General features: G+C 40.1%; 1 protein-coding gene across 1 annotated transcript; it reads left to right on the top strand.

Annotated features, from left to right (window-relative positions):
- Window positions 1–3,177: 3,177 nt before the first annotated feature.
- LOC129421441 (uncharacterized) lies at window positions 3,178–14,059 on the top strand. Its single transcript, XM_055176997.2, has 2 exons — window positions 3,178–3,480; window positions 10,169–14,059. The coding sequence occupies exon 2, from the start codon at window positions 10,699–10,701 to the stop codon at window positions 12,322–12,324; it is 1,626 nt and encodes a 541-aa protein (XP_055032972.2). The 5' UTR covers window positions 3,178–3,480; window positions 10,169–10,698; the 3' UTR covers window positions 12,325–14,059.
- Window positions 14,060–14,569: the final 510 nt, after the last annotated feature.

Here is a 14,569-nt window from a genome sequence, read left to right as displayed (position 1 = left end):
TTTCTTTGCCTCAGTTATTATTAGATTACATTAATAAGGAATAAGCAAAAGCATAAGATCAATTATAATATATAAACTTTGATGTCTTTACGGCAGTGGTCTCAAACTACCGGCGGGCAATCTGCGACCCGCCCTCCCCCTCTCTGCCGCCTGCATCTGGTCTCAAAAAAAGGAAACGTAATCCAGCCCGCAGAAAGATTTTTATTTACTTTATTTTTTCATGTTAAAATAGCTCTGCGGCCTTCCGATGAGATGTCACTCTCAGAAATGGCACCAAGCCAGTTTGAGTTTAAGACCCCTGCCTTACTGGCTGGTTTTAGCTGGTCTACCAGCCTGGCTTTTAGCTGAGCAGGCTGGTTTTAGCTAAGCAGGATGGGTTTAGCTGAGCAGGGTGGTTTTAGCTGGTCTCCCAGCTTGGTTTTAGCCAGCAGGCTGGTTTTAGCTGGTCTCCCATCCTGGTTTTAGCTGAGCAGGCTGGTTTTAGCTGGTATCCCATGATGGTTTTAGCTGAGCAGGGTGGTTTTAGCTGGTCTCCCAGCATGGTTTTAGCTTAGCTGAGCAGGGTGGTTTTAGCTGGTCTCCCAGCCTGGTTTTAGCTGAGCAGGGTGGTTTTAGCTGAGCAGGCTAGTTTTAGCTGGTCTCCCAGCCTGGTTTTAGCTGAGCAAGGTGGTTTTAGCTGGTCTCCCAGGCTGACTTTAGCTGAGCAGGCTGGATTTAGCTGAGCAGGCTAGTTTTAGCTGGTCTCCCAGCCTGGTTTTAGCTAAGGCGGGTGGTTTTAGCTGAGGCGGGTGGTTTTAGCTGGTCTCCCAGGCTGGCTTTAGCTGAGCAGGCTGGATTTAGCGTAGTAGCATGGTTTTAGCTGGTCTCAGAGCCTGGTTTTAGATGAGCAGGCTGGTTTTTGCTGGTCTTCCAGCCTGGTTTTAGCTAAGCAGGCTGGTTTCAGAGGGGGTTTGGCACTTTTTGTAGCTGGTCAAGCTGGAAGCACAAATTTAACTTAACTAAGCAGGCTGGTTTTAGTAGAGCAGGCTGGTTTTAGCTCGTCTCCCAGCCTGGTTTTAGCTGAGCAGGCTGGTTTTACTTGGTCTCCCAGCCTGGATTTAGCTGAGCATGCTGGTTTACCTGGTCTACCAGTTTGGTTTTAGCTGAGCAGCCTGGTTTTACTTGGTCTCCTAGCCTGGTTTTAGCTGAGGAGGCTGGTTTTAGCTGGTCTCCCAGCCTGGCTGGTTTTAGCTGGTCTCCTAGCCTGGCTGGTTATAGCTGGTCTCCCAGCCTGGCTGGTTTTAGCTGGTCTCCTAGCCTGGTTTTAGCTAAGCAGGCTGGTTTCAGAGGGGGTTTGGCACTTTTTGGAGCTGGTCAAGCTGGAAGCACAAATTTAACTTCTCAGATTAATGAATGGAGATTAATAAACAAATAAGAGACACAATAAGTCCATAAATCTCACAATAAGATAAATAATACATCTTATTTAATTGTTTAAATGAACAAATTCTAATCTCCAACAACCTGAAGGTGATTTTATAAACTAAAAAATATTTTAAAAATATCCAAATATCTTTTATGAATATCCATGCCAATATAAATATCTGATTTGGCACTCAAGAACCCTGATTGAAAATTATTATAAAATGTAGAAATGGCAATAAATACTATTATTAAATATTATACTAAGTATTAAGGACACATTTCTCATCACTTTACACTTGAAAGTCAAATTTTGGCCAAAAAGAAACACACATCACTAAAAACCCTTAGTTATTTTGGGGAGATAAATTACTTTCATCCAATTTTCAATGGAGAAACATTTGGATGGTAGCATATATAAAATTTATTAAAATATATTTTGCATGAATCCAAGGTTTCAAATTGTTTTTTTTCATGTGTAAAGATGTCAGTGACAATTTAACATTAAAATGCCTCATGTGAGGCTCAAGCAAACTGCAGCAGTATAAGAGTTAAGTACAAACAAAATATATATATTTTTAGATTGCATTACATTACATTTTGCATTTGGCATACGTTTTCAAAGCGACTTACAAGGAACATGGTTTTTTTACAATATAGTATACAATATATTGTTACTGTTGTAACACCAACTAAATCCACAAGAGGGCAGTAAAATGTGAGATTTCCAATATTTCTATACTGCCATTCTGCATCTAAACATTATGAGCCACATTAATAATATAAAACGAGTTAAATGACACACCAAGATTTGTAATGCAGAATCACGTGATTTAAGATCAAAGCTTAAACCCCATAATTTACATATATTCACTTTACATCAATACTAAAACTCCTACAGCAAATATATTTAGCCCCCCCCCCCAAGAAGTGAGCTCTCCCAAGAGCACACGGCTGACGTCAAGAAATATAAATAGCTTCACGATTCTATATAAGGAACTAAACTCTCAAGCTGTTTATTTGGGGGCACAATGTTATTTGCAAGCCCTCTCCACGTATCCCTGCGTCCACGTAGATTTTCCATTCACATTGCATCTCGCTATTGATTTAAAAGACATCCTGCCACCTTGACATACCAGAACAAGTGTAGTGCACTGACCCCTGCTTGATCTTTGCTATTCAGCGGGATGCTGGTCCTGACGTTGGGCGGGTCGGTTGCCATGACAACCTCATCCAGACGATGCTGGGCGGGGTGGGATCGGGGGTTGTCGGAAGTGGGGGAGGGGCTGTTGGGTACCAAATTCAAGGTCATCAGCACAATACAATTGAGATTAAAGCAGGCAAAACAGAGACATTTGACAATACATTTCACTTGTTGTATTTCATCAACAAGAGAAAATCTAGTTAACTCGGAAATTATTTAGAAAATTCTAATTTAAAAAAAAAAGGCATTTTAGGGTTGTTTGCGTGTGTTTCATGTCGTCTGCATTTGTATGTGTATAGTAATTTTTGAATTGTTTCACGCGCATTTTTTCCATCTCATTTTAAACATTTGCCATTTGTGTCACGGTTCCAATTCCATCAATGAAGCATCTTCTGTTGAAGCCACAAGAGTCACTACAGATGTCCGGATCCCAACAGTAACCTTATTACACAAATCTCCGTCCTACATTTGACAGAGTGCGTCTAGCCCACCGACTGATCCCTCCCAGTACGCGCTCACGTCGCCAAAGGCTTTCGGTCAGAGGGAGGGAGGTGGGTGGGGGCAAATGAGAGAAAGAGGGAAACAAAACGTGACGAGGCACCCGAAGCGTCCTGTTGTGCAACTGCTGACCTACTAACATACATTTCTAAACAGAAGCGGCGAGCAGCAGGATACTGTGTAGCACCTCGCCAACAAAACACAAGGAACCGGAGCAAAAGCGCACGCCTGCGCGACCCATGCGTAAAGATCAGCCTGTGTGGGGATCACTTTGCCTGTTTTATCCAAATCACCGAGGCTAACGCCAAGGGTGGACGAGAGTCATTCAAGCCAGCGGACGCCAGATATTTTGGATACGCTCACCAAAGCCACAAACGGTAGGTTTGCGCATTTGCCTGGCTACTTCTTGACACGCGCGCATACAGTGTGTGATACAAACTGAAGGTGAAAATCGAAATGCCGAAGGTTGCTTTCTTTGAATTTGGTGTGAATTGCAAAATTTTGGAAAATTAAAAATCATGAGAGTGTTTGCAATAGAAATGTTTTGGCACATTCATTGATATAGTCAGTGGTTGTTGGTTTATGCTTTAAGGACGCATTGGGATGTTAATCAGTATATGCATGTTTTCAGTGTTGAGGCGAGGCCAGGACCCCATGCGATCCGCTGACAGGACATCACGTAACAATTGACGAAACATTTCTATACTAGATAGGCTACACGTAGTTTTTGTACGTTACATGCATGTAAACAAGGTTCTGGGTGCATGTCAGTATTTACATTACGCATTTGCATATGCACTGGTTTAACAGCTGTGATTTTTCTATCATAATCAATATTACGCGATTGCTCACCATCAATCCAGTTAACACCTAATGATAATATTATTTACAAAAAAAAAACATCATTGCATTATAAAGCATTCATAAAATGTTTTGAATAAGTTAAGCGTTAAATAATGTTTATCGCATATTTATCAATAAAAGTTATGCTTAAATGTTATGTCCACTTGGGTTATGGAGTTTGGTTACGCGACACGCTTCTCGAAGTCACGTGCAGCTCGGTAAAGGTTAACGCGGGTGTTTACGTTAGGCTAGTCAAATCTGTTTAACCCTTTCCTGGTTTAAAACTGTAATTCAATGTGTCAACTCTCTGTCTAGGGTTTTAAAAGATAAATAATAATATGCTTACAAAGTATAATTTTCCATGTTAATAAGTATCATGAAATACAACATCATAATTGTTTAGTTATCATGTATCAACGTTCAATGAGTAGGTTAGTGCGTAAAATGCATACAGATTATTAGATATCAGTGAATGGGTTTTTATAACTACATTACCTGTTAATACACATGCTTTATAATTTATCTGTCTTACAAAATCTTTAAAATGAAAAAACCTTCATATAGGCTAGTATTGTATGTGTACTGAATACTATGCATAGTGCTTTAAGTCAATGACTGATGTACAATTTCCAGATATTATAAAAGTACAACACCAATTTCAAATGTCATCATAAATGATTTTTTAGCTGATCATAACTTTTTTTGTTGAGTTTTTGTGATGGTTTATCATAAAAACAGGAAAAGTGGGTGAGGTAGTGTGATGGGTATCTCGCTATGACGTAATATGTTGTTTCACCATAGGCCATCTCACAGATAAGGGTAGCAATGTGCACGGACACACCATTGGTTTCGAGAGAGCAAAGCATTTTTTAGAGCAATTCTACATCTACTACTTGGCATGCATGGCTAGACTAAAATTTGTGGATGTGAGATTGCGGGAAAGCTTGCTTTGTGGTTTCCTTCTGACGTTATTGTGTGTTGCGTAAGAGCAATAAATGAGAAGTTGCAATTAAAAGAAACCCGGGGTCTTTGCGACATCATGGGCATCGGGTGGCATCTGGTGAACTGCTTTGTGTGTGCCAGAGCTGAAAGTAGGTCATAGACTCGGGAAAACACACCCTTATTTGCCAAAAGAAAAAAGCACATTTTGCCAAAACAAAGCCTTGTGTAGTGTATAGTTGTGCATCGGTACAGTAGCACACAGTAATAAAAGCAGTGATGGGGATAATTCTCTCAAATGTTATACAGATTCATTTTTTATATATAAAAAAAAACGCTTAATTGCAGCCTCACTGTTTGTAAGTTCAGTGCCCTATGAAGAAACATACGTTTCTGTATATTCAGTCAGTAAATTTCTCAGTATTTTGTGCCATAAAAAGGAAAAAAGGAAGGTGGTGCATCATTATTGTGTCGATGTGGCTAAAGGGAGAGGCAAATTACGGTTAAGTTTTGTAGGGCAATGGAGCACATGTGACTGGAGAAACACATGGACTTGGACAAAGCGTTAATTTTTTGAAAAAAAAAGGATGATATGAGTGTTTATAGAAACACAGTGCATATCCAAAGCCTGCCCTTTTCCCAACAGGAGGAGACAAACCCAGGCATGGAATCCAGGGGGAAAAAAAGAGCCCACGTGCCGAATATTACATTCTGCCTTAGGGTCAATTACATGGCCGCAATGAAATCCAGCACCCCCGCCTTTTCCCATTGTTTCCATTACTGAAACGCTCTACACAACTCATGAAACATTCGAGCTGAATTATAGTTTCCAGGCCTCGCCCAAGTTGAGACTGCAGTGGGCCAGACATGCTATTTTTTCCCCTGTGAAAGCTGACCGTGGTCCGTGTCCTATATAGCCAAAATGAGTTTTAGTGACCCGTTGTAATTTTAAGTGTAGGTAATGACGGGTCATTATTATTTAAAGTGGTGTTATTATTAATCCACGGCACGTGTATTTGAATAACGGACAAACAGGTGTGTCACGTCTGAAGTCTTTTGGATGGTTTGGCTTTTGGCATCTCAAAGCTAATCTGGTTATTAGATGTATTGTTGCTAATGCAATAAAATAAATATGTTTTGGTGACTAATGGGTGTGGCCAAGAAACAAAATAACTCATCCACTGAATGTTATTAGTAGCATTTAACTTTATTTTGAAGAATTAATGGCGACAGTGATTTTTACGGTGGACTGAAAGCCTTTATTCGAAATTGCATTACATTACATTAAATTTATCAGATGCTTTTATCCAAAGTGACTTTCAGTGCATTACAAGCTAACATTTTATCAGTGTATGTATTCCCTGGGATCAAACCCATGACCTTGTGCACTGCTTATGCATTGCTTTACCGACTGAGATACAGGAAATTGCATAAGAACATTTACAGTTATGCTGATAATACTTTTGTATTTCTTTCATAATGCTTAAGCTACTTTTATATATACATATACAGGTTCCCACAAGTCCTTGAAAGTTTGTGAATCTGGGGGAAAAATTCAAGGCCCTGGGAAGTTTTTGATAATATAGATACAGGTCGTTGAAAGTGCTTGAATCTATTTTATGTAAGAAGTTTTCTGGAAAAAAATCCATATTATTTCCTGTGTAGTGTAGAATAATATCATAAAATTTCTAGCATTTTTAAGCACACGTGCTAAACTGTTTGCTTTAAATGCCTTTATCTTCTGTATGCGAATGTTGATTCATACCAAAATGCTTTTTTGCATAGTTGTGTTTGACAAATGAAAACGTCTCGGGTTATGTATGTAACTGTTGTTCCCTGAGAAGGGAACGAGACGCTGCGTCTCCATTGCCATATTCCCTGCGTCCCTGTAACACCGCCTTTTTGCAATATTTCAGATAGTGATATACTTCCTGGCTTCCTTGTCGTTAAGCCTCACCATTGGTTGAATTTGATATACACTTTCAGACGCACTTACCCCTGGAGGCGTCCCTAAAGTGTCACGGCAGTGACGCAGCACGAGTTCCCCTCGAAAGGGAACTGTAACAATGTATCTTAAAAGATAACACGATGTAACCTTGCTCTCACTTGAAATGTATCCCCACATTTAGTCCTTGAATTTTAGGGTATTGGACCTGGAAAGTCCTTGAACGGTCCTTGAATTTGACGTTAACTAAGGTGTGGGAACCCTGCATATAGCTTAAAATTTTTAGATAAACAAAAATCTGGATATATATTTAGATGAAGGCACAGCTGTTTTCCACATTATTTTTTTACCTTCTGTGATTTCATTTATCCTCAATCCATCGCTCAGCGCTCTATTTTTAGCAAGCGCTTTAATTCCCCATCCCTCTCTTGTGATGCCTGTTGCACTCCTGACCTACATCTGAGTACCAGGGAGAAAAGCCAGGGTGTTTTTTGTGAGCTGCCCAGTTTTTGGGTTAGTGGGTCAGTCCCATTTCGTGCTCAATTTTGCACTTCAGTTAAATGCCCTCCAGTTCATTCAGCTCGTACTCGTACCAGTTTAACATCACTGACACTTCTTTATTTTTTAAACTGCATATAACCCCTTCTCAGTGTGCACTCTTAAAAGAGGTAACACGTCGTAGTTTCTATTCCTTTTGCATTCACAGACCAAACCAGAACAGACCCGAAAGCGTTGATGGGAGCCATCAGCTGTCTGTAGTTACGTAATGTTCCCTCATATGTCTGGGATGACGAGACCGTAACCCATATAGAGAGCAGGCAGATTATCGGATTACACTGCATTCAACTGCATAGACTCATTTTAGCTGCTCCGATCACGGCACAAGGATTTAAATTAGTCACACTGGGAATTTCGAATCCATGTGTCATATTCAATGCTACACACCAGTCATGGTGCTGTTTTACCTGCTTGATCTCATGGGAATTCGTAAGTGGCAAATTTTGTATGTTGTGATTATTAAAAAAAGCAGTAATGAAGCTCCGCCCCTTCAACCAGCATCAATGGGAGGTCAGAAACCAGGTCATACTAAAACGTACGAAAGATTGTACGAATTCATACAAATTAGCCACCTTGTAAAATACTTTAAGATCACCACGAGATAGTGTTGGTTTTACAAATTTTAGGTTATGAGAAAGGCGTGGTCTTGGTCTAAGGGGGCGTGCACACCAAGGCGTTAACACTGGCGTATGTTTTCAATTGTTTCCAATGGAAGCGCCACGCTTTTCAAAACGGCAGCAGCTGAGCGCAGAGAGTTGAAAAATGGTAAACATTGTGCAAAACGCTCAGTGCAGGAGGGGCGGGACAAATATTACAACAACCAACTGGCGCATCAATCAATGACTGATAAACAATGCAGAAGTATTAACGCAACCAAATCGCTTAGTTAAAAAGAGCTGGGAAGCACATATTGTCGGCGTCTGCATGCCGTTTTCAACCGCGTTTAAACACTTTGACGTACACCCCCCAACTCCTTATCTAGTCTCAGATTGAAGACTTTAATGGTGAAGTGTATAAAATCATTGTGCTCGTGGCGACACCTACCGGCAGACAGAGGTGTTGCAATACTTATGGGGCATAAGTTACCCAAATGCAAGTTCAACGATTTGCGCGAGTAGATTACATACAAAGTCAATGCAAAGATGCGATCAGACGCGTCCTCACATGGGGCGATATTTAACTCAAGCGAAAAATTTGCATGACATAAAGTTAAATCCCACGAGTAATGTAGAGCAGGTAGCGCGATGCCCTGCATTTGGTGTGTACGTAGCATTGTAGTTTAGCAAGAGAGTGGTTTTCAAATATGGTTTAAATGAATAAAAAATATTTAGTACTAAGTTACTCAATCTACCAACTAAAAAAATAAGATAAGACAAACAAAATGATAAAATTCTCAAAATCATAATTGGCTCTGGTCCACCTATGGTGTAAATATTAGGATTTCACAATCTTTCCCCATCGCATTTATGCAACGTCAACCGCAAGTAAGCCATTGGTAGGATGGTCCCTGAAAAATGTATAGGAAAACATTACTGCCATTTCTCAGTTTAAAGAACAAACTATTTCCTTTAAGTATCAGGACAAAAGCACAGAAGTGCTTTTACTCTCAAAACAAACTTGTTTTGTGGTGATTTCCTTCTGACTTACGAATGTATTATGAGTTTATCATATTCTAGAGGGCATATTAAATATAGAGAGACCCAAATTAAATTTGAGCTCATTTTAACTTAGATTGTTTTTTTAGTATCCCATCTGTAGTCTGAGCTCAACTACTAGCTATTGAGAATGAGATCATATGTTTGCAGCCATGAAAACAGCCCATGCAAAGGATAAAGGGACTCCAACGGTTGATATTTAAGACAGTTTAGGTCACGATGGGTGATGTGTTAATCATCTATTTTGTTTTCCATTAGATGACTTCTACCCACCCATTCATCTCAACTCGCAACCATTTGATTTTCCCCTTTATTTAAGACCTGACCTCAATTCCTAAACCAGAAAGAATGAGTTGGCTTTTATCAATCTTTTTACCAAGTTTGCCTTTCCTCATAGTTTTTCTTTGCTTCTTATTTTTCAGTTAATGTTAATGTTTTAGAATTTGTTCCCTGGTCCCTCACACAGTGCCCCTTTGTGCACCCGACTGTTTAATCTCAACAGTAAAGAGGATGTGTCTTAACATTAACGTTCACGTTTTATAAGACAAAACCCTTGTTGTGCTGGCTCACTACAGAGCAGATGATGTAATGCAGGCTAATATTTCATAATGCTAAAGCAAATAATGTCCTCACTGCTAATGTTTACCGTACGTGCAGTCCTGCCAGGAAATTCTGTACAAAGGTTACGCATAAATTAAGCTAATCTGAACCAATCTTTAATGCTGTTTTGGCTCTCTATGAATTTGAAAGTGTTGCTTGAGTAATTCAGACGCATAAAACTTTGTATCTCTGCTTCACAAGCATCAAATTCTGGTCAGTCAGTAGATGTAAAAGGCCGCAGACACAAATCAATAGCATGGTTAGGAGGTCAGACGGTGGTTGCCAGGCAACAGAAAACATTCAGTGGTTGTCAGAGTAGTGTAGATGAAGCGGGAAAAAATGAGAGAGCCAAAGCTGAACCTCCTATTTTTCCCAAAGAAGCATGGAGAGGTTCATTAAAAATGACACCAACACAAACTAAGTTACTACAAATGAAATGCTTTATTTGATGTGCCTAGAGGCAATTTGTGATTGCTTTAACTCTCGAGGATTAACAAATCTGTCTTTTCTCTTTTATGTTTGCAGCCTTTCATCAAACAGCCAACTGACGGCTCAAAAACCATCAGCTTTCGTTCTCAAGAGGCTAACGGTCCGTGGCAGACGGAGTGACCTACATCCTCCAACACCCCCGAGGCGCTGGGACACATCTCTGTCAGTTTGGAAGAGCGAATGAATAAACTGAAAGCAAACAAAAGGAATCAAGAGTCTTTAAAGATTTGTCCTACTCCATACTTCTGGATTTTTTGGGACACAGGTCACAGCTAAAGTGTAAAAGAAGATTTTACTCACTAAAAAGGTGTTGAGTTTGTTAAATGCAGAAGATTCATAAAGAGGTTCATCTCTTTTTGCTAAAATTCTGAGACACTCGTCAGCTAAATCAATGAGGTTCAGCTTTCCAGGAACTACAATACCTCATAAAGTTTTCGCTGATCCAGCTACTTAGCTGAAAAGTGATCAAGTCCATCGTACATTGGGAGATTTTACAGGAATTCTTGTAGACATATTTCCTCTTCACCCCATCCCTGAGATCCCAAACTGGCTCTCGTCAAGCAACAATGGAAAGTTTAAACCTACAAATCTCCACGAATTCCAGTGCAAGCGAAACATCCGAAAACCTGGACGGCTTTTCAGGCTACGACGACCTTCTCCATTCACCTCAATCCAACCCTCGCCAGGGCCGCCTTCTCAAACCTAAGCCGAACATGAGCTGCAGACGCAAGCGCGAATTCATCTCTGACGAGAAAAAAGACGCATCGTACTGGGAAAAGCGACGCAAGAACAACGAGGCAGCCAAACGTTCCCGGGAGAAGCGGCGCATCAACGACATGGTCCTGGAGACAAGAGTTATGGCGCTTAATGATGAGAATGTGCGCCTGAAAACTGAGCTGTTACAACTTAAGCTCAGGTTTGGCCTCATTAGCACGGCCTCCTATGTGGAGAAGAGTCAGCAGATCAGTGGAACCGGAAGCAACACGACATCTTCCTCAACCCCCAATCGATTTTTCCCTAGTGTTTCTCAGATGATGATGAACTCTGATTCTTCTGAAACTGAGCAGTCTGTTCGAGGCGAGAGCCATGTGATGATGGCAAAATACTCCCCACGAGGTTCGCTTTCGGATATGTCCGATGGCTCCTCTCGAGACAGCCCAGAGCCGCTGAGTTATAACATCAAGCAGGAACAGGTGGGACTTGACATGGACATGGTTGATAGCAGCAACACACAGCTCATGTTCAACATCCATTCTAGGTTGCCTGCAGTACTTCACCAGCACACCTTTGAACAAAGTTATCCCACCAACCAACAAAAGCACATTGCAAGTCCAGTCACCCCTCAGTCTGCTCAAAGAAGCGTCATCCTGTACCGTTCAGGCAGTGCCTCCTATCCTGTTGAAAGTCAGGAAATGATTCACAGGCAACAGCAGAACCTTTCCCAGTCTACAGAGGGACAAATGGGAAGTTTAGCAGAGGTGACAAGACAAATGGAGAGGAAGACTCTGGACTCTCCTCCTTTTGACTTTGGAGATGATGAAACGGTTGAAAGGCAGGCTTACATTGTCCAGGAAGCGACCCACAGAGTTGATGTGGCTGCCCCAGACCTTCTACTAAGACCAGAGGATGTTGATGAAACTCAGAAGTACCGTCAATCTAACGGCAGCCTAGAGGATGATGAGCCACCTGTGCTCACATTTGAAGGAGGCTTGAGACACGAAGGCTACTATTATCCTCGCTCATCCAAGGACACTTCCTCAAGCGACGGAGATCCCCGTAGCTCTGATAAAGAGGGCTCCACCGATGATGAGGAGTCTCCCTCTTCTTCTTGCTCTGATACAGGTACCCATGCATTCATGACTCAAAGCTCCTCACCGAGCCAATGCAAAGATGGCCAAGCGGAAATCAGAGGCACAGCCCTACCCCACAAACTGAGACTCAAGCACAGAGCTCAGTGCAATGACAGGGCAACATCTCAAGACTCGCCAACGACTCCGCCTGCTAACATCCAGCTGTTACCTCAGCATCCTTACTTGGCACTGTCTCAACCGAGCCAGCAGGCTCATAGAGAAAAAGACAGACAGTCAATTGAAGGCTTTTACAAGCAGGCCACCTCAACAGAGGGAGCAAGGATCGAATGCGGAAAGAAGGATTCCAGCACACGTAACAGTCGTAACAAGAGACACGACTGAAGCAAAGTGAGACTGTGGGGGCTTGATGGAAAGCCCAGAGAGACGTTTCCCTTTATCTTGCTGTCCTGCTTTGATCCTTTGACTCTTTACCCATTCCCTGTTTTTTGCCCAGGGATGAGATATTAGCTGGACATCAGGATAGCATCAGGACAAAACGTTACGCACTGTATCATAATGTATAGACCAACTTTGTTTGTTTTGAATTGTTTGCTCTCCTCCTTAAGGTTACAGTAGCAATTTTACAAATTAATTAATGAATTCAGATGTTTTTGATCACACATAAGATGTCTTTGTCGGAGTGTATATTAAATTCAACAGCAATAGCTACACTTTGTGAGACATGATGGATTTTTCTTTGTAAATAGATAACTGTAAGTGCCCCGTTCATAGTTTGTGGACACTGTTACACATCTAAATAACCTGCAGGTGGCTTTTTATTGTCTTTAAACATACCAAACACCAAAAGATTCAGGGAATGTTCCCTTGACCAAAGATATGTGGCTTTAAGTTCATACTTCTTTTTGCTCCCTACCTCTCTTTGCTTTTCCAACAGTCCAGTCTAGTTCCCTCAAAAGTCAACTACTTTACTTGTTTAAGCACTTGATTTTTATGTATAAAATGTGATTATTATATTAATATATTTTAGGAGGAAAACAAAAAAAGGTTACACAAAAAGAAAGCAGTTCAGATAATGAATTTGTCCTTGTGAAAAATACGGTAGTATACTGTAAAGTTGTCGTCTCGATGTGCTTGCCATTTAAAACCCCTTAAACTAATTTTTTACTTTTTAAATTTTCAATCACATAGTTTTTTTTTTAAACTGTGGTTTTACACGAAAATGCTCCAAAGCCTTTATAGATACATTGGTTGGTGTTAGCTGTACGTTATAGTTACTAAAAAAACATTCTCGGCAGTTATTGCTCACTAAAATGTCTGGTTTAGAAACACTATTATAAAAAGTATTTTCCTGGTAAATGTTTAACCTTTTAAAACAACGAGAGGCTGCTTTATGTAGGCACCCTATTTATTGTTTTCCTTAGACATGCACTGATGTAAAAACTTCTTGTTGGTTCACTTCATCCCCCCCCCCCCAATTCATCTATAGGTGAGAAGCCAAATTGTTTTCCTAGACTTTATTTAAAAATAACTGAGCTTTTCTTGATACATTCTCACACGTTTAATTACGTCAGTATAAATGGATGATAAGTAATAGCAGGCTTTACTCTTACCAAGTTGGCTTACTCTTCTCCCCGCATACTACATGTTCTTATGAATAATTTTACTTCTGTAAATGCTATGAACCCCTTTTTATATTTTTCTAAATAAGTGAGATTAATTTATGGCACTTGTGTACAAATGTAAAATATTTCCTCATGGCACTGTATTGTGTGTTCAAATGAAATGTTTGGGGCAAAGTGTTGTCCTTGTTTATCACTGCGTCTTTACTTTTTTCGTTTACTGCGATTGTGTAACTGCTCATCACAATGTCACTATCCCGCAGCCCTTGTGTGTGTTTTATATACAGTAAGTGATGTTTGATGTCTTTAAGGTTTTTATCAAAAAGAAACATGGAGAAAAATGTGAGCATTCGGTGTTCTCGAGTGGATGGTGACGCTGCTGTTCTGCTGCTCTGTTTTGATGCATATTGTAAAAACACTAAATTTCAGTGGTAGGTTTGGGTGCATTTTTTTAAATATTCTTAAAAAAAATAAAAATGATAATGTTGAGATTTTCATACGTTTGTTTTTTGTCATTCTTTATATTGGGACCACAAAACCAGTCATAAGGGTCAATTTTTATATATTATCATATATGACAATATATTACAGAGCCCCTAAGGTGACATTGGAGTAAAAAAATCGAAAGTTTAGTTTCACGTGCGCACGCGATAGTTTCACTATATTTAATTTTTGCTCCATGTCCCATTAGGGGCTCCGGAATATTTGGTTGAGATACAACTATTTGAAAACTTGGAATCTGAGGGTACAAAATAAAATAAATCGCTTTTAAAGTTGTCCAGATGAAGTCCTTAGCAACACATATTACTAATGATAAATATATTTTTAATATATTTGCGGTAAGAAAATTACAAAATATCCTCATGGAATTTACTTAATATCTTAATCATTTGTGGCATAAAAAAGATTTTTGGCTATTGCTACAAACATACCAGTGATACTTGTGGATTTGTAGTCCAGGATTTTTGCACTTATTAAAACAATAGCACTTGAATGTTGTTTAATTT

This window comes from Misgurnus anguillicaudatus, chromosome 19, assembly GCF_027580225.2.
Source record: "Misgurnus anguillicaudatus chromosome 19, ASM2758022v2, whole genome shotgun sequence".
Classification (NCBI taxonomy): domain Eukaryota; kingdom Metazoa; phylum Chordata; class Actinopteri; order Cypriniformes; family Cobitidae; genus Misgurnus; species Misgurnus anguillicaudatus.
The sequence above is the reverse complement of the archived record's forward strand: the minus strand, read 5'-3'. Positions and strand labels throughout refer to the sequence as shown.

Excerpts from the sequence above, each read along its gene's own strand:
- LOC129421441 (XM_055176997.2), top strand. The coding sequence starts at position 10,699 with ATGGAAAGTTTAAACCTACAAATCTCCACGAATTCCAGTGCAAGCGAA.